This window comes from Lissotriton helveticus, chromosome 7, assembly GCF_964261635.1.
Source record: "Lissotriton helveticus chromosome 7, aLisHel1.1, whole genome shotgun sequence".
Classification (NCBI taxonomy): Eukaryota; Metazoa; Chordata; class Amphibia; order Caudata; family Salamandridae; genus Lissotriton; species Lissotriton helveticus.
Genome location: NC_136068.1, coordinates 1,613,027,057 through 1,613,047,742, shown reverse-complemented (window position 1 = coordinate 1,613,047,742; position 20,686 = coordinate 1,613,027,057). Strand labels below are relative to the sequence as shown.

Here is a 20,686-nt window from a genome sequence, read left to right as displayed (position 1 = left end):
CTTATGCAAAGTTGCTGTATGAGTATGTCAATATGATGGATGTGTGGGATGGTTATGAGTGTATGCTGTTATCAGCGTCAGTTGAGCAGGGTGTGAGGTACCACCATTTACCAGCGTCAGTTGAGCAGGGTGTGAGGTACCACCATTTACCTTTGACGTATGGTATCACTTGTAGGTTGCTGCTTAGCATGTTTTATGGTAAGGGTCATTATGAGTACTATTTCTCCAATTACGGTGTGGTGCTTTCAGAAGTTCCAACTTATAAGCATTTGAATAAATATGATTATTATAAGCAAGAAGAGAGAATAGGAAAGTATTCATACCTACTGGTACACTAGCCACTGCTTATGCACATAGACAAAATTTAGCTTGTATGTTAACTGACATAGAGAAGTTTGTAGACCAAGTAGAAGATAGACCTCGATCATTAGCAGTTAAATGTAACAGTAGAAAGGGAGGTTTTGAATGGACCAAGGAGGAGTTGTCTCACAAAGCTAAGGGAAGTTATGGTCCAATAGCTTTAGAATGGGAACAACGAGGAAAGCTTTGCATTAGGCAGGTACAGATGCACTATGATAAAATCTTTGTTATACAGAGAGTGTGTGATCACATCTTTACGGTTGAAGCCACTGCGAAGAAGTATTTGCAAGAAGGGGTCCAAGTGGTGCCAAATGTGTATTTTCTGTGTGGGAAGAATGAGTATGTCCAATTGCCACTGAATTGGTATGGCACATTATGTGACTGTAGTGTTCCCTAAGATATACCTTGTGGAGGATTTGAAGCTTCTGGAGGAGAAGTGACCGCACAGGGAGAGACGTGGTACGGGTGCGGGAGAGATTATGGGAGACTTGTTTGGAGCACTGATACCAAGTTTAGGAATGGTCTTGAATGATGTCAAGATTAGAAAGTTGTCATCTATGGTGGATAAGTTGTCAGTCAATACAGCTCAGTCATTGTTACTTGTGGACGAGCGATGGTCTCGATAAGAGCTATGGTAATACAAAACAGTCTTGCTTTAGATGTGTTATTAGCAAAAGAAGGCAGAGTCTGTAAAATGCTGAGGGTTCAACAATGCTATACTTATATCCCAGACCATAGTAAGGATCTGAGGAAATACATAAGTAACATCACTGAGATAAATAATGACGATACATGACTTGGCAACAGACAGAGTTTGGACTAAGGTTGGTAAAGGGTTTGGAAAGATTGGAAGTTGGTTTGCAAGTCTTATAAAGGGAATTCTTGGGTACATTCTGAAGCCAATAGTCATAGTTGTGGTTTGTGTCATTCTTTTGAAGGGAATGGTGAAAGCTTTCAAGTAGCAAAGATCCAGGCAAGTTGAGAATTATCTTAGAGACCTGAGAGACTGCGGGACAATCACTATGAGAATCTCAAGAGTTTGGAGAAGTTTCGACAGGGAAGACTGGCTACAACCTCTGTTTAGGTCGGTTCTTTCTACGGGGAGTAAAGTGAGTGTGATCACACTAGTCAACAGAGCGGGGAATCTGATAGAGTGCAAATTGCTCTGGCATTGTAGGGGTGCATCATAATCAAAGATAGTCCGCACCCGCATATAATCTTATATCGTTTTAACATTAGGATGTATACTGTAATAATGTGTAAAGTGAAGTGTTAGACATATTTTCGTATAACGTGGAGAATCTGAATTTCAATTACATATGATTAAACGTACATCTTGATATGAAGCATTCTATACGTGATTGATGAATATTATAATTCTTATGCTTGTGTAAGGCATTGATTTAAACATGCTCAGTGTTATTGATTATGTGTACGTGTGTTTTACGATGTTATATGCTGTTTCTTATGTTGGCCGAATTCTGTAGACCAAATGTGTACTTTCCATGTTGCTATCTAGTTGGGGTTGCTAGTAGAATTCAAGTATATGCAGCATTTGTTCTTTCTCATGTTTCTGTTGCAGGTGGAGAAACGTATCTTTGTTAGTTATAATAAAGGCTTTGTTTTAGGAGTTAGGCTTAGGGAGTAGGATATACATTGAAGGTGATGCTGATAATGTGGCATGGTGTTCTTTCTCACCGGAGAGAGGCTCGGAATCAAGGTACTCGAGCCAAGGCCTGGGAGCATCGCTGCCGCATGGGAAGTTACCTACGAGGAGGTGTCTTGCATGGAGGGGGTGACACCGCACTGGACCTGGGAATTGCATTTGATTCTTGTATTGGGGTTAGGAACAGAGTCTGGGGCCTTCTGCCTCGACTTGAGAGGAGAGAGCATCTTAGAAAGAGCTCTGTAGCTTTATGCTACTTGACCCATTCCACATGGATTGTCTTCTTAGTAAGCCTTCACAAGCTGACACCTTTTCAGAAATTGCCTTGGGAATGCTATGTAAGGATGTCACGTTAGTGTTAGTGTAGGGGTAGATTAATGCTCTTTACCTACGAACCTCCATTGAGGGGGAATTACTTCTTGTGTCTTGGTTCTCTAATTGTTTATTTTGTGCTTGCTTCATCGTCCTAATGTTACCTGTAGGTTTGGCTTGTATTAGTTCCAATGTATTTCTACACCCTCGTCTTGAGGTGTTTCTATGTCCAGCTGTTCTTGTCTTTGTAATAAACTAAACAAGTTTGGAAGTCTGTGATTCTTTGGAGTCATGGTTCATTGGAACGGAAATGTATAATTGGCTAACAATAATTTTCTCCCCTCCACACTTCCAAGCAGACAAAAAGAATTATCAGCCAGTGGTTCCAGAGTAAGTCTAGAACGTGGAACCCGGCTCCTTCAGTTCAAAGGGGAGCAGAGATCTTGGCGCTGGTGGTGAGGGATAGAGGGCACCTGGAACTTACTGCTGCTTGGTGACTGTCAGGTCAGGCAGGTCTGCGTTCGCTGGTAGCGGTCAGGGACGACCTGGTCTGGACCTGCTCATATGAGTGGAACCCGAGCACCAAGCAAATAGTCGGATGCCTGCTTGACATGTTGGCTCTATCCATGTGGGCAATTACTTTTCATTCCTGATCAATAACATCTGCTTATATTCTTTTCACTGAGAAATGTAATGAGTTCCTTCATGTCTTACTTCTTCTGTCTAATCTACTAGCATAGTAATGTTCAGGTATATACAGTTCGTTAACATATGGAAGCTCCTGTCTCTTTACCCACTGCATCCACTTTGTAGTTTTTCTTGTCTGGAGGTGTTCGCGTAGTGGTGACTGCATTCACTGCTCATTTCCTGGCATTAGTGACAACCAAATAACCAGATATATGAAGCTTTTATTTATGCTGAGTCTTGGGGCCAAGATTGTTCTTTTGTTCAAATCAGGTTGATACACAATCTGAAGAGCAGTCAAAATGAAATTTTATTTAGCCTATTTGAAAACCTAAAGAAGCACCTCGAGGTACAGACTGCCTCTGTGATAAGATAAAGATTATTAACCAAATGATGACCACTCTCCAAGGCATTGGAAATGCAACCACTGAGACCAGGCCATCCCTCCATTTCAAATTTCCCCACAGTCGGCCCTTGCTCAAGAATTCCTACCCAAACAAGAAACTTCAGACCAATCACTAGCCTCCCATATCCTATAATTATGCTTGCAAAAGGAGTGGCCATTCAACTAAATGCAAAACAAAAATATGATGGATGGAATGCTGAACATTGTCAAACATTCACCCAGTCACATATCTGGGTTAAATCCATATTTTTTTTTGTTTTGCTCACCATGCCACACCAGTTGGGACACAGCCATATACAAATTAATCTTGACCCAGCTCCCTGTGGGAACGGTCCAGCCCAAATCACCAGGCAAGGACCTTCCTGAACTGGAAAACAAGCATCCGGGGACTGGTTTCGCAGTACCACCCCTCATCATCCAGGCTAGCTTGAATCCAGTGGCATAGTGAGCACAGGACCCATGTCTGGACATACTCTTCCCACTTACGGCAACTATAGCAACACAAAAAACATGATGGACGGAATGTTGAACATGAAAAACAATGGATTTAGGCCCAGATCTCTGTACTGGGAGTGGTTGACATGGTTCAGCACCCTGTCCATCAATTGTTTGTTTTGCAATTGTTACCCCAAGTGGGACAGGAATGCCAGATGTGGGTCCCGTGCTCGCCATTTCACTGGATTCAATCTAGTTTGGCTGATGAGGGGTGATACCCTGAAACCGGTCCCAGGATGCTTGTTTCAGGTCCAGGGAAGGCCTGGCTTGGCAGTTCGGGCTGGACTGCTTACATGGTGACCAGGATCAAGGCTTATTTGCTATTGCTAGGTCTAAACTGGGGTGGTGTGATGAGCAGAAAACTATTGATTAAGGCCCAGATCTCTGTACTGGGGGTGAGTGTTTGACATTGTTCAGCATTCCATCCATCAATTGTTCTTTCTGCATTTGACCCTCAAGTGGGACGGGGATGACCAGAAGTGGGTCCCATGCCATTGGATTCATGCTATCCTGGCTAATGAGGGGTGATTACCCCAAACCAGTCCTAGGAGGCTTGTTTCCGGTCCAGGGATCACCTGGCTTGGCAGTTCGAGTTGGACTGTTCCCATAGGGAGCAGAGTCAAAACTGATTTTCATATGGTTAGGTCCAAACTGAGGTGCCATGGTAGGCAAAAAACACAATGGATTTAGGCCCAGATCTCTGTACTGAAGGTGGGTGTTTGACATTGTTCAGAATTCCATCCATCAATTGTTCTTTTTGCATTTGACCCCCAAGTGGGACGTGGATGACCAGAAGTGTGTCCCATGCCATTTGATTCATGCTATCCTGGCCAATGAGGGGTGATTACCCCAAACCAGTCCTAGGATGCTTGTTTCCGGTCCAGCGATGACCTGACTTTGCAGTTCGGGCTGGACTGTTCCCAGAGGGAACAGTGTCAAGACTGATTTTCATATGGTTAGATCCAAACTGAGGTGCCATGGTGAGCAAAAAACACAATAGATTTAGGTCCAGATCTCTATACTGGAGGTGAGTGTTTGACATTGTTCAGCATTCATTACATCAGTTGTTGTTTTCACATTCAACTAAATGAAGAGATAAAGAAAAAACACCTCCTTGGGCCTTTCTGGTCAAGCTTGTTATCTGGCTAACGTACCCATTGAAGCCACCCATGGATAACTCCCTCAAACTTCTGAACAAAGGCAACAGATGTCTTCTAGTGCTGCTCTTCTTACCTTCCAAGTTTGACAGGACTGATTGCAACATCCGCCTCACTCTTCTGGAAAAATGTATCGGCTTTAAGACGTTCTTCTGAACTGGCTCCATCCTACCCCATGAACCATTTACAGCAAGGGAAAATTGGGCTCAGTGTATATAAAACTCATCCATGACTTTAGGGTGCCCCGGAGCGCTATTCTGACTTCCACAGTGTTCAACTTTTATTTTGAACAATTTGGTGTACTCTGCTAAAGCACTGCCTCTGTTCATGAACAAACAGACAATATCCAGCTTGATCTAAAAATGTACTGTCCAAACGGTGTCCAGGCGCAAACACCTCCACATATCTTAAAAACAGCCATGGATAAAAATATGAAGCCAAGGATAAAGTTCCTCGTTATTACTCCCAGACAAAACTGTAAACTACCAACTAGAAGGACCAAACATCTGAACAAAATGGGTACTTCAACCAAAATCATATCGTCTGGAAAATGATTGATTGGGTATTGTCCTTGATTGTAAACGCACACATGACACCCTTAACAATACAATACCAAACAGTGCAAATGACAAAACAAGAATCAGAATAAATAATAGACCCAATCTATAAAGCTTAGTTGATCCATTGACACATAAAAAGTTATTAAGAGCTGCCTTTTGCTCTGCTGCCTGATTCCTCCCTTGAACAAGAGAATTAGTTGATATCACAGCAGTGTTTGTGCCAAGAAGATGGCAGGCTCTAGAGGCATTTAGCACCTACAAGCTCTTCTGTATAACATATAAGCATTACATATGGGTGCTCCAAAACACCTTTCCAACAAATTGATATTATCTGGTGGAAGCTAAGAACTAAAGGGAAAGGTCTCTCCACGCCTCAACTGGAACTTTTCCACAATTTACCATGCCTTTTTGGGCAATGTCCCATAAATATGGAATGCCCTCTCAGCATATATACACGTGGTTGCCACCTTTACGTAGTTTTGGCTACTCTAGGAATCATTTACTGTCTGTTAAAGATATAGTAATATACATGTACACACGGTACAGTATAGAGAACACTGATCTGCTTCACTGGTGGAACTACATATGTACATTCACTATCGGTTTTGCACAACATATCGCCTGTCTATTTATTTATTTTTGAAAGTTTTATATAGCGCGGACAAGATCTTTGCAGATATCAGAGCGCTTTACAAAGAGGGGTACATGAGGGAGCATAGTCAGACAGATATATCAATAGATCAAACAGTACAAGTAGGTGGCTGCAAAGCCAATCATGTGAGTAATAAGATAACAATACAAATAAGCAAAGGGGTCAAACATGTAGTACAGATCGGTGCATAGTATTAACAGAGTTCGAGATAATAGTTCAAGTGTATTTAGCCATGAGGATAGCTTTTACTTCATTTTTAAAGAGTGTAGTGGAAGAGATAAGCCTGGTTTCGGGAGGGAGTGAGTTCCAGATCCTAGGCGCCATTCCTGAGAAGGAGCGCTTATATGTTTTTTCCTTCCGGAATCTTCGAGGTTTCAGCAGAAGATTGTTTGTGCCTCTAGTGTTTCTAGCTCCGCCAGAGATTGTCAGTTTCTGAGCGAGGTAGCCGGGTGAGTTTAGGTGTACCGCCTTGTGTGTCATGCATATGCTACAGACATGTCAAACTTATTTTGCTAATAAAGTCATTTAGCACCTTTTTTTTGGCTTCAAGGTTTCGCTACACAAAAACTAAATAATAGAAAAAAATATATAGTGAGTTATTGAAGACACAGCAAATTAATCATTAATCGGTCTCCATAGGAAGGCTTACTCAGCGAAACTGTGCACAATAGATGCTTTGGGCAGACACCCTTTTCACTCTTGGCACTTTACCAATGTAGCGTATGTGCAAGAGTATGTATAAGTGCAGTATAAGAGCAGTGACTAAATGGCTATGGAAGCTGAACTCCCAACCTACCAAGAGAGGATCCATACAGACTGATCTCTCTTGAGAGCGAGAGAGATCGAGAGAGAGAGAAAGAAGGAGAGAAGGAAATGGAAGAGAAGGAGGGAGAGAAAGAAGGAGACATACATGGAGAAAGATAGGAGAAGGGTGAAGGAGACCGTGAGCGTGAGAGAGAAAGGCTCAGGGAAAGAATAAGAGAGAAGGAGCGGCAGGGGGAAGAGAGAGCGAGGGAAGAGAAGAGAGAGCGAGGGAAGAGAGAGAAAGATGATTCATGGGCTCATACGGGTGAAGTCCTCCGACCAGTAGAGGTGTGTCCTACCAAGATGGGTTACAGGAGGGATGAAAGAACATTAAAGCCGTGCTCCCACACTCTCCCCCGCACAGATGTCTCCTCCATAGTACGGGGATAGCATGGACAGAGTGAATGCCGTTCAAATCGCTGAGTAAGAAGTCTTGTCGAGAGTCAGTATGAGTATACACGGGTGACGTGCATACCTTAATGCATATACAGAGGTCGAACAATATCTAAAAACATTGTTTTTATTAAATGGAGACCGAACAATGACCTCAACTAAGTAAGTGTGGTATCTGGGGACAGATCAATTGAATGTGTAAAGTGAGTGATGAAATCTCACTTTCACAGCAAAAACGGTGATTGACTGAATGTGGGAATCAAGCTCAGTCACTAGCAATTTCTCGGGGGTGGCGGGTATATTCAATTAATCAGTTTTTAGGTCTCGGCCTGGCGTGAGCAGCACATGCGCTGCCCTTGCCATGCTGAGGGCTTCTTGGAATCAATACGGATTCCAAAGCTTTCAGAGGCCGACTTGAAGCCCCGCCCATCTTTTCTATTCGCTGGAGTCATCCTCGATGGTAAACGCTGGCTCACGATTGGAAAGGAGGCTTTTTAGTCCCTCCTTGTTACTGCCCTGTCCACTTTTGGCCCCGCCCACCGGGATTGGATCTGTCACTTGCGGCATCACACACTCTCCTTCATTAGCTGGGACGCACTATGTTTTTCACACAACGCCAACAGCTTGTTTGCCCAGCAGTCTACTCTTCCGGGGCCTTTATCTCGCTATTGCACGTTCTTTTCCATCCCTGCTTTCTCGTCCGTTTTCCAGTCTTTTTCATCTCCGTTTTCTACATTTCTTTCTCTTTTGCTCAAGGAAAAATATTTATACTGAAAAAATAAGCCATGGTCCACAAAAATCAAGGCTTCTACCGTCCACACGCACCGTCGCTGCTGACATCACTGAGAGTCCCTTGACTCCGTCCAGCCCTTTTAGGCCATCCAGGATTCAGACCAGACTTGTGAGGGCTCTGATTCTTCTGGTCTTTCTGCCTCTGGTACAGATTGGTACAAATTGGCAGTGGTGCTTTTGAATACAGTTTTTTGTGGTTGAATTCTTAGTACAATATTGTATCTGGTTGGTCTGTGAGAGTCAGCAATACGAGGAGCGCCTACATCAGTTCTACCACCCTTTTAGGGGTACCAGCTTAACAGCTGACGTATTCAACCCAGTGACTCCTTCCCAGCTCTTCGGTCGTCCACTGGCACTGGCCCGTCCAGCCTCACTCTCTTGCTCTGGGGACGGAAGACTCGGGTTTCTCTGATCCTAAATCCTCCAGACGGTCTAGGCGCCTTTGGTTTTCATGGAATTTGTGCGGAGCCCGGTGAAGTGTGTGTGTGTTTGGGGGCGAGGGTCAAGAATTGGCCTTCTGTCCTGACGCAGGTCTGAGAATCCGGCAGAGGTATTTCCGAGGTTTTTCAGGCTCATGGCAGCTATTGAAGGGGGCTTAAAAGGTGCTGAGAGTCTGCGAGCGGGGGTGTTGTCTGGAGGTTTGGGACCATAATACAGTTCCTGTTCTGTGCTGCCTCTTGGTCAAACATACAGAGCGGTGCTGGAAGAAGCTCGCATTGCTGACGCCTGTAGCACCCACTAGGCGCTATTGGAGAGAGCTCGCAGTGCAGACGCCTTTAGCACTCACTAGGTGCTATTGGATCGAGCTCGCAGTGCTGACGCCTGTAGCACTCACTAGGCGCTATTGGAGAGAACTCACACCACTGACGCCTGTAGCACGCACTCGGCGCTATTGGAAAGAGCTCGCACTGCTGACGCCTGTAGCACTCACTAGACGCTATTGGAGAGAGCTCGCACTGCTGACGCCTTTAGCACTCACTAGGCGGTATTGGAGCTCGCTCTCACTGCTGATGCCTGTAGCACTCACTAGGCGCTATTGGAAAGAGCTCACACTGCCGGAGAGCGTTCCTGCTGTTGGGGAAAACGCATTCTGCTGCCTGTGTAGAACTGACAATACACTATTAGAGGGGGTGCAACTGTTGGAGGGAGTGCACACTGTAGGAGGGAGTGCACACTGTTTGATGGTGTGTACACTGCTGGCTCCTGTAGCACTCACTAGGCGCTATTGGGGAGAGCTCACACTGTCGGAGAGCGCCCCAACTGCTGGAGAGAGCGCATACTGCTAGCTTGTGTAGCACTGACAATACACTATTAGAGGGAGCTTACACTGTTGGGGGAGTGTACACTGCTGGCTCCTGAAGCACTCGCAAGTTGAAAATGCAATAGGTCTCGCCTTTGATTAAGTTAAAGCCATTTGCTTTGCTAATGGTATTGTATAGCAAAGCAAATGGCTTTTACTTAATAAAAGCGAGACCTCTTGCATTTTCAATGCATGCTCACTCTGACATTCGGCCACATGCATCATTGTTGCCGTTTGCGATTTCTTAATTGCGAAAATTAAGGAATCGCAATTAAGAAATCGCAAATGGCTATGCATCAAGAAATCGCAATTTTTTTTGCGATTTCTTAAATTTCCTTGATTACGATTCAGAATTTGCGAATCGCAATTAAGGAATCCCTTCCCATTGATTCCTATGGGCCTAGAGGCCCATAGGAATGAATGGGAAGCCATTCTCATTTTGCGATTCACAATTAAGGAATCGCAAAATGAGAATGCCATTTCAAGGGTGCACGGGAGGTCTAAAGGACCCCCCTGCACCCCTGAAATTTAACTTTAAGAACATTTTTCACACACACATGCCCCAAGGGCATGTGTGTGTGAAAAGGGCAAGGGCATGTGTGTGTGTAAAATGAAACTTTGAAAAATGCACTTTTGTGTATTTTTCAAAGTTTTCGCAAATTACCATGAAGGCGAACTTCATGGTAATTTACCTCTCCCTATTTGCGAATTCGCAATTTCTAAAGTGTGATGCATTGCATTTAAGAAATCAAAAACTGCGATTTCTTAAAAGCAATCGCAATTTAAGAAATCGCAACATAATTGCGATTCCTTAAATTGCGAAAAAATAAAAAAACATGGCGCATCCCAAAAAAGGAAATTGCATTCGCAAACGGACGATTTTTGCGATTCGCACCGTTTGCGAATGCAATTTACCTTGATGCATGTGGCCGAAAGCCTTTAAAGACAAGAACAAAAATATGCAAAACAGCCATGGCCCGGAGCAGCCCACACTGAAACACTAGACCAGGTTCCTTGTGAACAGGAACACAGGTAATCCCAGATCGTTTTAGGCCTACTGGGCCTCATCGGTGAAGCAAAACTTGAGCCTTGTGTCACACTGACATGCAGGACCTGCCTCTCTTGGCTTGGCCCTCCTACTTAGGAAGGCTCAATCAGAACAAACTTTGAAAGATGGAATTGATGAATTAATCTCATCCACTTGCAATTACTCTGGGCAGCATTCACCCCATTGTATCATTTCAGCTCATCCTTAACAAGACACAGAGGGACCAACCATTTGCAAACCAGAATTGGCCACGCAATTTTACTACCAATGAGGTGATCAATCTCAATTCGCAGGATAACAATTAAGAGGGCCCCAAAAAGTACATTCTTTTTTGCTGACAGATAACATCATGACAGGTTAACACACAACAGAGCCCTGCTCCAGAGCTATCAGTGATGCCAAGTAACCCCCGATATCAGCATCTTCCTGATAAGGTTAGAACAGCATAGACACTAGCAACCCCCTGACCTCTCCACACATCTCCAGTGATCAAACAGACACAGGCACACAACCACCAGTCCCAGCAGCAAGCACCCAAGTAGCTTTACCTCAAAGATTTTGAAGTCGTGGTCTGACCGGTCGTGGCGCAGGCCGTGCTTCCAGGGTATGCGGAATCGTGTGTGCTCGGGGTTCACCCAGGTCAGGCCGGGATACTCGGAGTTATCGATCTGGCTCTTTAACCAGGGAATGATGAGGGGTTTCTGGGAGCTCATGATGGGAAGAGGAGACTTGGTCCTAAATCAGGCAGGGCAGGTTGGATACTCTGCTAGGCAAAACTGTCAGTGTAGACCTAATTCAAGGAATACAAGAAGAGCGCAAGTTAGAAAGAATCAATTATTCACGGTCATAGCTATGGTGCTACTGGTAAGAAGCCCTCACCCCCAGACCCCTCAAAGCACCCAACTCACTGTACACAGAATTCTAACCCCGACCTTACCTTGCGGGTTTAGTATGGTTCAATAATTCAGCTCCTTTAGCTGCATGCGAGGTATGCTGGTGTGCATGGCATTAAACACAGTCGATCTACCCTTAGCGTGGCTCCCCTGCCTAGCACAGAAAGTATTGTGCAATTACAATCTACCTTGGTTTGGTCTAGGGTGCATCATATTACCAAACAAACCAACTAATAAAATATTCTTTGTTTGTTTCTCCTACACAAATACTCCAGGCACAATGTGAAAGAAAAGCATGCTGCTACTCTACTCAACATCTCACTCACTACTATATCCTTGTTACAGTTTATTTGGCAGAACATTCATATGGGTAGTGCAGGAGAGCTGTTTACTGTACCACCCTCCTGGGGGTCCTGCCAAAGTCAGAAGAAATTGTAACATTTCCTCTTTAAGCACTTAGATAGATTCACCAGTTTTATTCCTTTGATCATCTATATTTTGTTCCTTACACAGCTTGACTTGCAACCTTAATTTTTAAAAGTATTTGATTCTAGTGTGTACCTGACCCTTTAATGACCACTCCATTGGCTTTCCTTTTTGTACATCGATGCAGGCTCACCCCAATATGGCTGTGCTGAGGTCTTGCAAGATCTGAGCTTGTTTGAATTGTATTTTTAAGCTGCTGTTGGCTTCTCTGCACTGCCACTATTGAAGAGTTTTTATTTTTTTTCTTCTTGTGTCACCAGTGCATCCTTTCTGTTGGTCCCTCACTGTCTTTCTGTCCTCATACACCTGAGCAAGGCAGCTACTCACTCAGGTCCATCCACTACTAGATCGGTGGCATAATGGAGATCCCCTTGTGTGCAGGGCTCAACCTCTGAGGATACTGAATGGACGGTTCTTCCACTAGAATCTGCAAATCTTGTTTCTGTGCCACTTTGTGAGACATTGGAGGTTTGGTGGGGTGTGGGCGACGCAGCAGCCCTACCCTCCTGTGATTCGGACGTGTGGTCAAGTTCTAGGTATGCAGGAGGACCATTGGTGGGTGGATAAGATTAGGTGGGCCTCTTGGCTTCAGACAACTGGGCAGTGGTAACTAGGCCCTTCTTGTTCCACTGGCACGGCTGCACACCGCTCTGCGGTTATGACCTTGTTTGTGGGTTAATGACTTATGTGCTGGTGTAAGTGGGATAAAGAAGTTTTATTTGTGGATAGTTTTAAGGTAGGATCTACGTTGAGTAGCGGAGATATTAAAGGGAGTGTAATGGCAGAAGGGCAGAATAAGGCATGATAGAGGCACTGTTGGTCTTGGAGGCAGTGGGGCGGGAGGTGCAGCCTGGTGTTCTGGACCTGGCGTGGGTGCCTAAAAGGATTCGCTCAACGCGTTTTGTGTCTGGAGGTGTGGGGGCTGCCCTTTTGACGTGCTCCCCGTCAAAGTCCTAAGTGAGGAGAAGTGGTGAAGGGGCAAGCAGGGGAGGGAGCAGAGGCCACGACCTAGGGCGGCCCTCCAGGGATGACAGGCCCTACTGGCGCTGTTGGTAAAGAAATATTCAACGGATTCTAAACCGTCCCATTACATGGGTCTGCATTCCGGGCTGATATGGAAGATCTGGATACAAGCAACTTAGGATTGGTTTCGCCCCAAGTGAGACGGGTATGCCGAGACATGGGTTCCCTGCTCACTGTGCTACTGGAATCAAGCCATACCTGTCTGATAAATGAACCCTTATCAGGGTGACACCGGTCCTGCGTTGCTTGTATTCCTGGTTCAGGGAGGATCTGGCTTGGCAGTTCGGTCTGGACTGTTGCCATTGGAGCAGGGTCAAGACTGATTTGCATATGGCTGGGTTCACCTTGAGTTGACATAGTGGGCGAACAAGGATGAATTGCAGTGCGGTCCAAGCAACTGCCAGTGGCTGAGATTAATTCAAGCATTCCAACTATCACCTTGTTGTTGGTGCAGTTGACGCCCTAAGTACAACAGGTATGCCCAACCATGGATCCCGTGCTCACTGTGCCACTGGCATCCTTCCTATACCTGGCTGATGAGCCCTTATCAGGGTGAAACCCGTCCTGGGTTACTTGTTTTTTGGTTCACGGAGGATCTACATGGCAGTTTGGGCTGGACTGCTCCCATGGAGCAGGGTCAAGGCTGATTTGCATATGGCTGGGTCCAAACCGAGGTGGCATGGTGGGGAAAAACAATTGACTGGGATGCAGCCGGAATGAATTCCAGTGGCTGAGATTAATTCAAGCATTCCATCCATTGCCTTGTTGTTGTAATTAGTTGCCATTGAGTTATGTTTGTTACATTGCCGTGTGCAGTAAAGGAGTTGTTGGGAAAGAGATTCTAGATGTACCTTTTGTCCTACGTTGAGGGGACAGAAAAATCCATAGTCAGATTTCCTGGGGCGGTTTCGGTGAGGAATTTGGAGGATTTGGACAGAGTTTTGCTTATTTGGTCAGCACAATAAACAGAGTTGGGTGTAGTAGGGGCAGGAAACTGAAAGACAAAAGTAAACTGGCAATGCTCTGGGATGTGACGGAAGGGTGCATTTCGAGTAATGAGAGTGTGCTGTTGTGCAGGAAAATGTTTAAGGGATTATTTACGGAAGGCGGAGAGGGATAGACAGGTTTTTGAATTGTTTAGTGAGGCCAGTTCTTTTTTTTTTAGAACATACGGCAAGTGCATTGGCAATTTTTAGCTGAGTTATACACCGTCTCACTAGACTCTAAGCGCTGCGACACAAGACCCGGTCAGCACGGCGCTCTGTTCACTATTCCCTCGTGAGTTCACGTCCAGTATAGCCAAGCACTCGCATTCCATAACGCTGTGGTGCTCACATTGAGCAGCGTTGACGTCTGTGCTCCAATTGACCCCAGCATTGCACTCTTTAACCACACATTGCCAGACCTACTGGAAGTGGCCTTAACATATGTCCGAGACAATATGAAGGCCGAGGCCTGCAGTTATGGGGACCACATGTACCTTCTAGAAGGTTGAGCAGGGAGGCAGTATCCTATAGGAGTGCGAGTAGAAAGACATGCCTCTCACTGTCATAACATAACTTGGGTTGAGGTGACAGTAGCCGCTTTTATCCAGTATAAGCGGAGTGCAGCTGAGGGCTCGAGAAAGTGATAAAGCCACAGTGAGTTGCATGATTTTGAGTTTACCGGGGGACAGTTTTACGGATGTCCATACCATAAATGTGCAAAGGCAGGGTGGCACACAGTGCTTGAAATGGAAAAATATAAGTGCAGGTACTATGTAGCAGAGTACCTGCTTGTTTCAGAGAAGTGTCGGTACACTCCAATTAAAAGTATAGCATTTCTCTAGAGAAGTGCCGGTACTCACCCTCTCAAAATAAACAAGCAGTCAGCCTCTCTCTTTGCTGTGTCCCACGGCACCCATGCATGTTAGATTGAGTGGGCGCCGTGATCAGGCGCGCCGCGCGCGCGGAGCCCGTGCATATATTTTAAAAGTGACAGGCTGCTTGTAAAATGAAAGCGTGCATTGCGCGCTGTTTGCAGCGTCATTTCAGGCTACCAAGCCTTACCGTTTTACACCCAGTCCGTAAGGGGGAATTAATGAACAAAAATAATTCTAAAATGGGTACCGTGCAACATCATGTGCGTCGCCTGTGCATATTAAATTAAGGAGGCGCTGTGATGATATGCGGCGCCAGTGAATATATTAAAGAATTGACAGGCTGCTTGCAAAATGAAATCACATATTGCTGTACATGACCCTTGCCAGTACAACAAAACAAGGTCAAAACAAAGACTAAACAAACAAGACCTCCCGCGGGCCCCTGCCCCCTTGAACTCTCCGGTTCCACACTCACCCCCTCTTACCTGCCGCAAGGGGGGCTTGGGGGAGGGAGCTGACCGAAGGGAGGTCTCCTCCCCCGGGCATTTTGGGAGGGCTGCGAGGGGTTTTAACAATTATGTAGAACCTTCTAGAATTGGGCTGGTCTAGTAGGTTTTACCAGCCCAATTATAAACCCAGGTGTCCCCTCCTCCTACAAAAAAAAAAAAAAAAAAAATAACTGTGGGTCTGACAAAGAATTCAAAACATGCTATGTGTAGCTGGCTATGTATCTGTTATTCCTCTAGAGATGGAAGACAGAAAGGACAGTAAACCACTGTGGAAAAATGTCCATCAGTTACGCGATAGTGGGCGCCCAGTACATCATGTGGTCTACTCCACAGTAGTATAACCACCACTCTATCACCATAGATCAATATTGGAGAAGAAGAGTGATGGATGGATGTCTGGTGGATTGAGTTGTCGTAACTGTGAGCAGTGCAAAAAATTAAAGTGTGAAAATTGAAAAGTATAAGATTGGATGGTGCATACAATTTTCTTTTATTCTGGCGTTAAGCACCTCCAAGGTTAAAAATAAAGTGCAAGTAAGTCAGGTGGTTCAAACAAATACCTTCTGACTGGGCTATCTGGTCGACATGTTTCTGCGGTTATTGGTCAAGTGTTACCATCCGCTTCCTCAGGACCCATTAACTTAGTTGCTACTGCTAAGTAAATAATAAGTGAAAAATAGGACAATATACAAACATACAAAGTGTCACCTGTACACTTCCATTTTCTCCTGTGAGTGTCCATTTTTGATATAGCCAGCGAATCCACATGTAATGAAAAACACAATAACATAGCACTCACATTAGTTAAGGCTATCCCAAGACACATTTTGTCAATATTTGTGATGTTATATCTAGGTCAAAGTTACCTTCGAATATCCCACATTGTTAAAATAATAATCAATGTCTCACCTTAATTTGTAAGGGAAAACGCCTCACCTCACCTGGCAAACAGCTCAGGAAAATGAAGCACCGCTCTGTAGTGCAGAAAAATATATACAGGGTCAGTGTCAATAAAGCGCAGTGTCTGGCAATAACAGAAGCCCAACCAAGGTGGGTGCCCAGAAAGACATTCCACGCATGGGGGGCCCGTTAAACTATCGTTATGCCCGTAAATATGCCGGATGCGGTGTATTCACCATCAATGTGCCGTGATATCAGCAGTCAGAGTGTTTCCAGAGCTGCGGTGTAGGTAATTGTTATGTCTATTGCGTTATTCGCCAAAGATAGATAGGAGAGAGACGATCCTCCAATAGGCGAAATGTAATCATGGTCTCACTATGTTAGTACCATCAAAGAAAAATGCATCTCTAACGGTAACGTCGCTCGCTCCAATGAGACTAAGACCTAGTCATGAGCGCTCCCACCCATTCTGGCAAGCGGCGCATAGCGAGCGCTGCTGGTCTATCAAAGAGTTAAGTGAAGCCCCTCCTGCTGCCTTACCTATCCGTCGGTACTTCTGACAGCCGGCCGGGCTGTTTGGGGAGGTGCCTTGTAAGACGACGTGCACTTCCTTATTGATTCTGTGCCTGCGCATCAGATCATGCGCGCAGAGGCCAGAACTACCGCTGCTCATGGGAAGTGTAGTCCGCATGGGTGACAGCGAGCGTGCATGCGCGCGAGTGTGATCAAAAAACTACAGAAACGGGAGATGTAGTTCATTGAAAAGGCTATGCAATCGCGCTCGTTCCAGCCAGTAAATAGACCTAGTGACACGTCAAGGACCACCATACCGAGGGGCTTATCTGTAGTAATATTTATTTAAGGCTAAATTCATAATCTCCATAATATTAGTCAGATACCAGCACTGATGACTCGGTGATGTAATTGCAACTATCATCGCATGGAGGGTCCCTGAATGTAAAGAGACTCAGTGAAGTTCGAGACCGTGTTCTATCTTAATGCGGTCTCATTGAGTCCCTTGTATGTAAGTGTCCACCACACATGACAATTATTGGTGTGTTGAGCAGATCTACTGTCGACTGCCTAGTGTTTTCTGGTGTAGATTCTAATACTGTCAGTCTTAGGGTGGTCAGATGATCCGGAGCTCTCTTGTTAAGGAGTGACCCAGTGTGTATAGAGCTAAAACCCATCTTAGCGTGGAACAGGGGATTACTATTAAGCAGTGGGCCTAACAGTGGCTCTATCTGGACACCCTCTGGGTAGGTTCTGTTCCATGTCTCATAGGCCAAGCCTAACTCAGGATAGCAGACGATGGCCAGCCAGGCAGATTTCTCAGAGTTCATGCATTGTCTACAGTGTCATCCACGGGATGTCTTCGTTGAGCCCGTTCTTGTCGCAGTTAAGCTTGTAGACCCATTTTTGTTCGATTCTGAACAAGTGTCTGGATATGTCCGTGATGTGGTTGGGAATGTTGGGTTGTTCTAACACAGTCCACTCAAAGTCCGTGGGTCTGTGCCCTACTTGAATGAAGTGATTGGTCAGTCTTGTTGACTGTTTTTGGCATCTTATTGTGCTCTTGTGTTCTGAGATCCTAGTCTTCACCTTACGGGTGGTCATGCCAACATATCTCAAGGTACACGGGCAGGTAATTAGATAAATCAAATTACTGCTGTTGCAGTTAGTAAACCTTCTCTGTTCCCAAGGTCGAGTGGTTCCTATATCTACTGAGGTAGTTCTTCTCGTTTGCGGACATGCCGCACAGCTGCCACAGGGGTGGTGTCCCGTCACTGGTGGCATATTCCAAACAGTGCCCACTTGATGGATTGGCTTGGGTGGAGGTCTGGTATGTACAAGTCTGTCTCTCAGACTCGTCGCTCTTTTGAATGCAAAAAGTGGTTGTGGAAGGGAATCTTCTCCTGTATTTAGGATCCTCCAGTGTTTGCGGACAATTCGTTGTATGGCGTTAGATCTTGTGCTAAAAGTGTTTACACAAGTAAGCCTGTCGTTCTTGGTCTTGGGGACCGGTGGTTCCAACAAGGACTCCCTGTTATTGTTAGCCGCTCTTTTTCTTGAGCGCCGGATCAGTTTCTTGGGATAGTTCCGTTCAACCAGTTTAGATGTCAGATCATCTGAATATTTGGCCGTGTCCTCCTTGTTGGTGCAGTTCCGCTGCACTCGCAGAAACTGCCCATATGGGAGATTGTCCCGTAAAGATTTAGGGTGACAGCTGGTATATTGCAATAGAGAGTTGCGAGCCATTGGTTTTCTGTACAGCTCGGTCTTCAGGCCCTGTGGTGTGATCGTAATTAGCAGGTCCAAGAAAGCCAAGGATTGTCGGCTGTTCTCCAAGGTGAATCGTAGGAACGGGTTCTGCTCGTTGAGCCACTTGTGGAAGTCATGGAGGGATTGTTCATCGCCACGCCAGATCACAAGGATATCGTCGATATACCTCTTCCAAGTGCATATCGATTCCAAAAATGGGTTCGTATTGGTGAGAACCAGGTCTTGTTCGAACTTGTGCATGTACAGATTCGCCAGGGACGGAGCAAAAACGCTGCCCATGCTCGTCCCAGACGTCTGCAGATAGAACTTGCCTTCGAACTCAAAGAAGTTCTCTTTCATGGCCAGCGTTTTTGGAGAACAGCCGACAATCCTTGGCTTTCTTGGACCTGCTAATTACGATCACACCACAGGGCCTGAAGACCGAGCTGTACAGAAAACCAATGGCTCGCAACTCTCTATTGCAATATACCAGCTGTCACCCTAAATCTTTACGGGACAATCTCCCATATGGGCAGTTTCTGCGAGTGCAGCGGAACTGCACCAACAAGGAGGACACGGCCAAATATTCAGATGATCTGACATCTAAACTGGTTGAACGGAACTATCCCAAGAAACTGATCCGGCGCTCAAGAAAAAGAGCGGCTAACAATAACAGGGAGTCCTTGTTGGAACCACCGGTCCCCAAGACCAAGAACGACAGGCTTACTTGTGTAAACACTTTTAGCACAAGATCTAACGCCATACAACGAATTGTCCGCAAACACTGGAGGATCCTAAATACAGGAGAAGATTCCCTTCCACAACCACTTTTTGCATTCAAAAGAGCGACGAGTCTGAGAGACAGACTTGTACATACCAGACCTCCACCCAAGCCAATCCATCAAGTGGGCACTGTTTGGAATATGCCACCAGTGACGGGACACCACCCCTGTGGCAGCTGTGCGGCATGTCCGCAAACGAGAAGAACTACCTCAGTAGATATAGGAACCACTCGACCTTGGGAACAGAGAAGGTTTACTAACTGCAACAGCAGTAATTTGATTTATCTAATTACCTGCCCGTGTACCTTGAGATATGTTGGCATGACCACCCGTAAGGTGAAGACTAGGATCTCAGAACACAAGAGCACAATAAGATGCCAAAAACAGTCAACAAGACTGACCAATCACTTCATTCAAGTAGGGCACAGACCCACGGACTTTGAGTGGACTGTGTTAGAACAACCCAACATTCCCAACCACATCACGGACATATCCAGACACTTGTTCAGAATCGAACAAAAATGGGTCTACAAGCTTAACTGCGACAAGAACGGGCTCAACGAAGACATCCCGTGGATGACACTGTAGACAATGCATGAACTCTGAGAAATCTGCCTGGCTGGCCATCGTCTGCTATCCTGAGTTAGGCTTGGCCTATGAGACATGGAACAGAACCTACCCAGAGGGTGTCCAGATAGAGCCACTGTTAGGCCCACTGCTTAATAGTAATCCCCTGTTCCACGCTAAGATGGGTTTTAGCTCTATACACACTGGGTCACTCCTTAACAAGAGAGCTCCGGATCATCTGACCACCCTAAGACTGACAGTATTAGAATCTACACCAGAAAACACTAGGCAGTCGACAGTAGATCTGCTCAACACACCAATAATTGTCATGTGTGGTGGACACTTACATACAAGGGACTCAATGAGACCGCATTAAGATAGAACACGGTCTCGAACTTCACTGAGTCTCTTTACATTCAGGGACCCTCCATGCGATGATAGTTGCAATTACATCACCGAGTCATCAGTGCTGGTATCTGACTAATATTATGGAGATTATGAATTTAGCCTTAAATAAATATTACTACAGATAAGCCCCTCGGTATGGTGGTCCTTGACGTGTCACTAGGTCTATTTACTGGCTGGAACGAGCGCGATTGCATAGCCTTTTCAATGAACTACATCTCCCGTTTCTGTAGTTTTTTGATCACACTCGCGCGCATGCACGCTCGCTGTCACCCATGCGGACTACACTTCCCATGAGCAGCGGTAGTTCTGGCCTCTGCGCGCATGATCTGATGCGCAGGCACAGAATCAATAAGGAAGTGCACGTCG

General features: G+C 45.5%; 1 protein-coding gene across 3 annotated transcripts in view; it reads right to left on the bottom strand.

The window, feature by feature from the left end:
- The window catches only part of IRF3 (interferon regulatory factor 3), a 251,590-nt gene that overhangs the window by 181,777 nt on the left and 49,127 nt on the right, over positions 1-20,686 (bottom strand). For all 3 annotated transcript variants that reach the window (XM_078655266.1, XM_078655267.1, XM_078655268.1), the window contains one exon: positions 11,178-11,419. In XM_078655266.1, coding sequence (XP_078511392.1) covers positions 11,178-11,342 — 165 coding nt within the window. In that variant the 5' untranslated portion in view covers positions 11,343-11,419. The remainder of the gene's footprint in view (positions 1-11,177; positions 11,420-20,686) is intronic.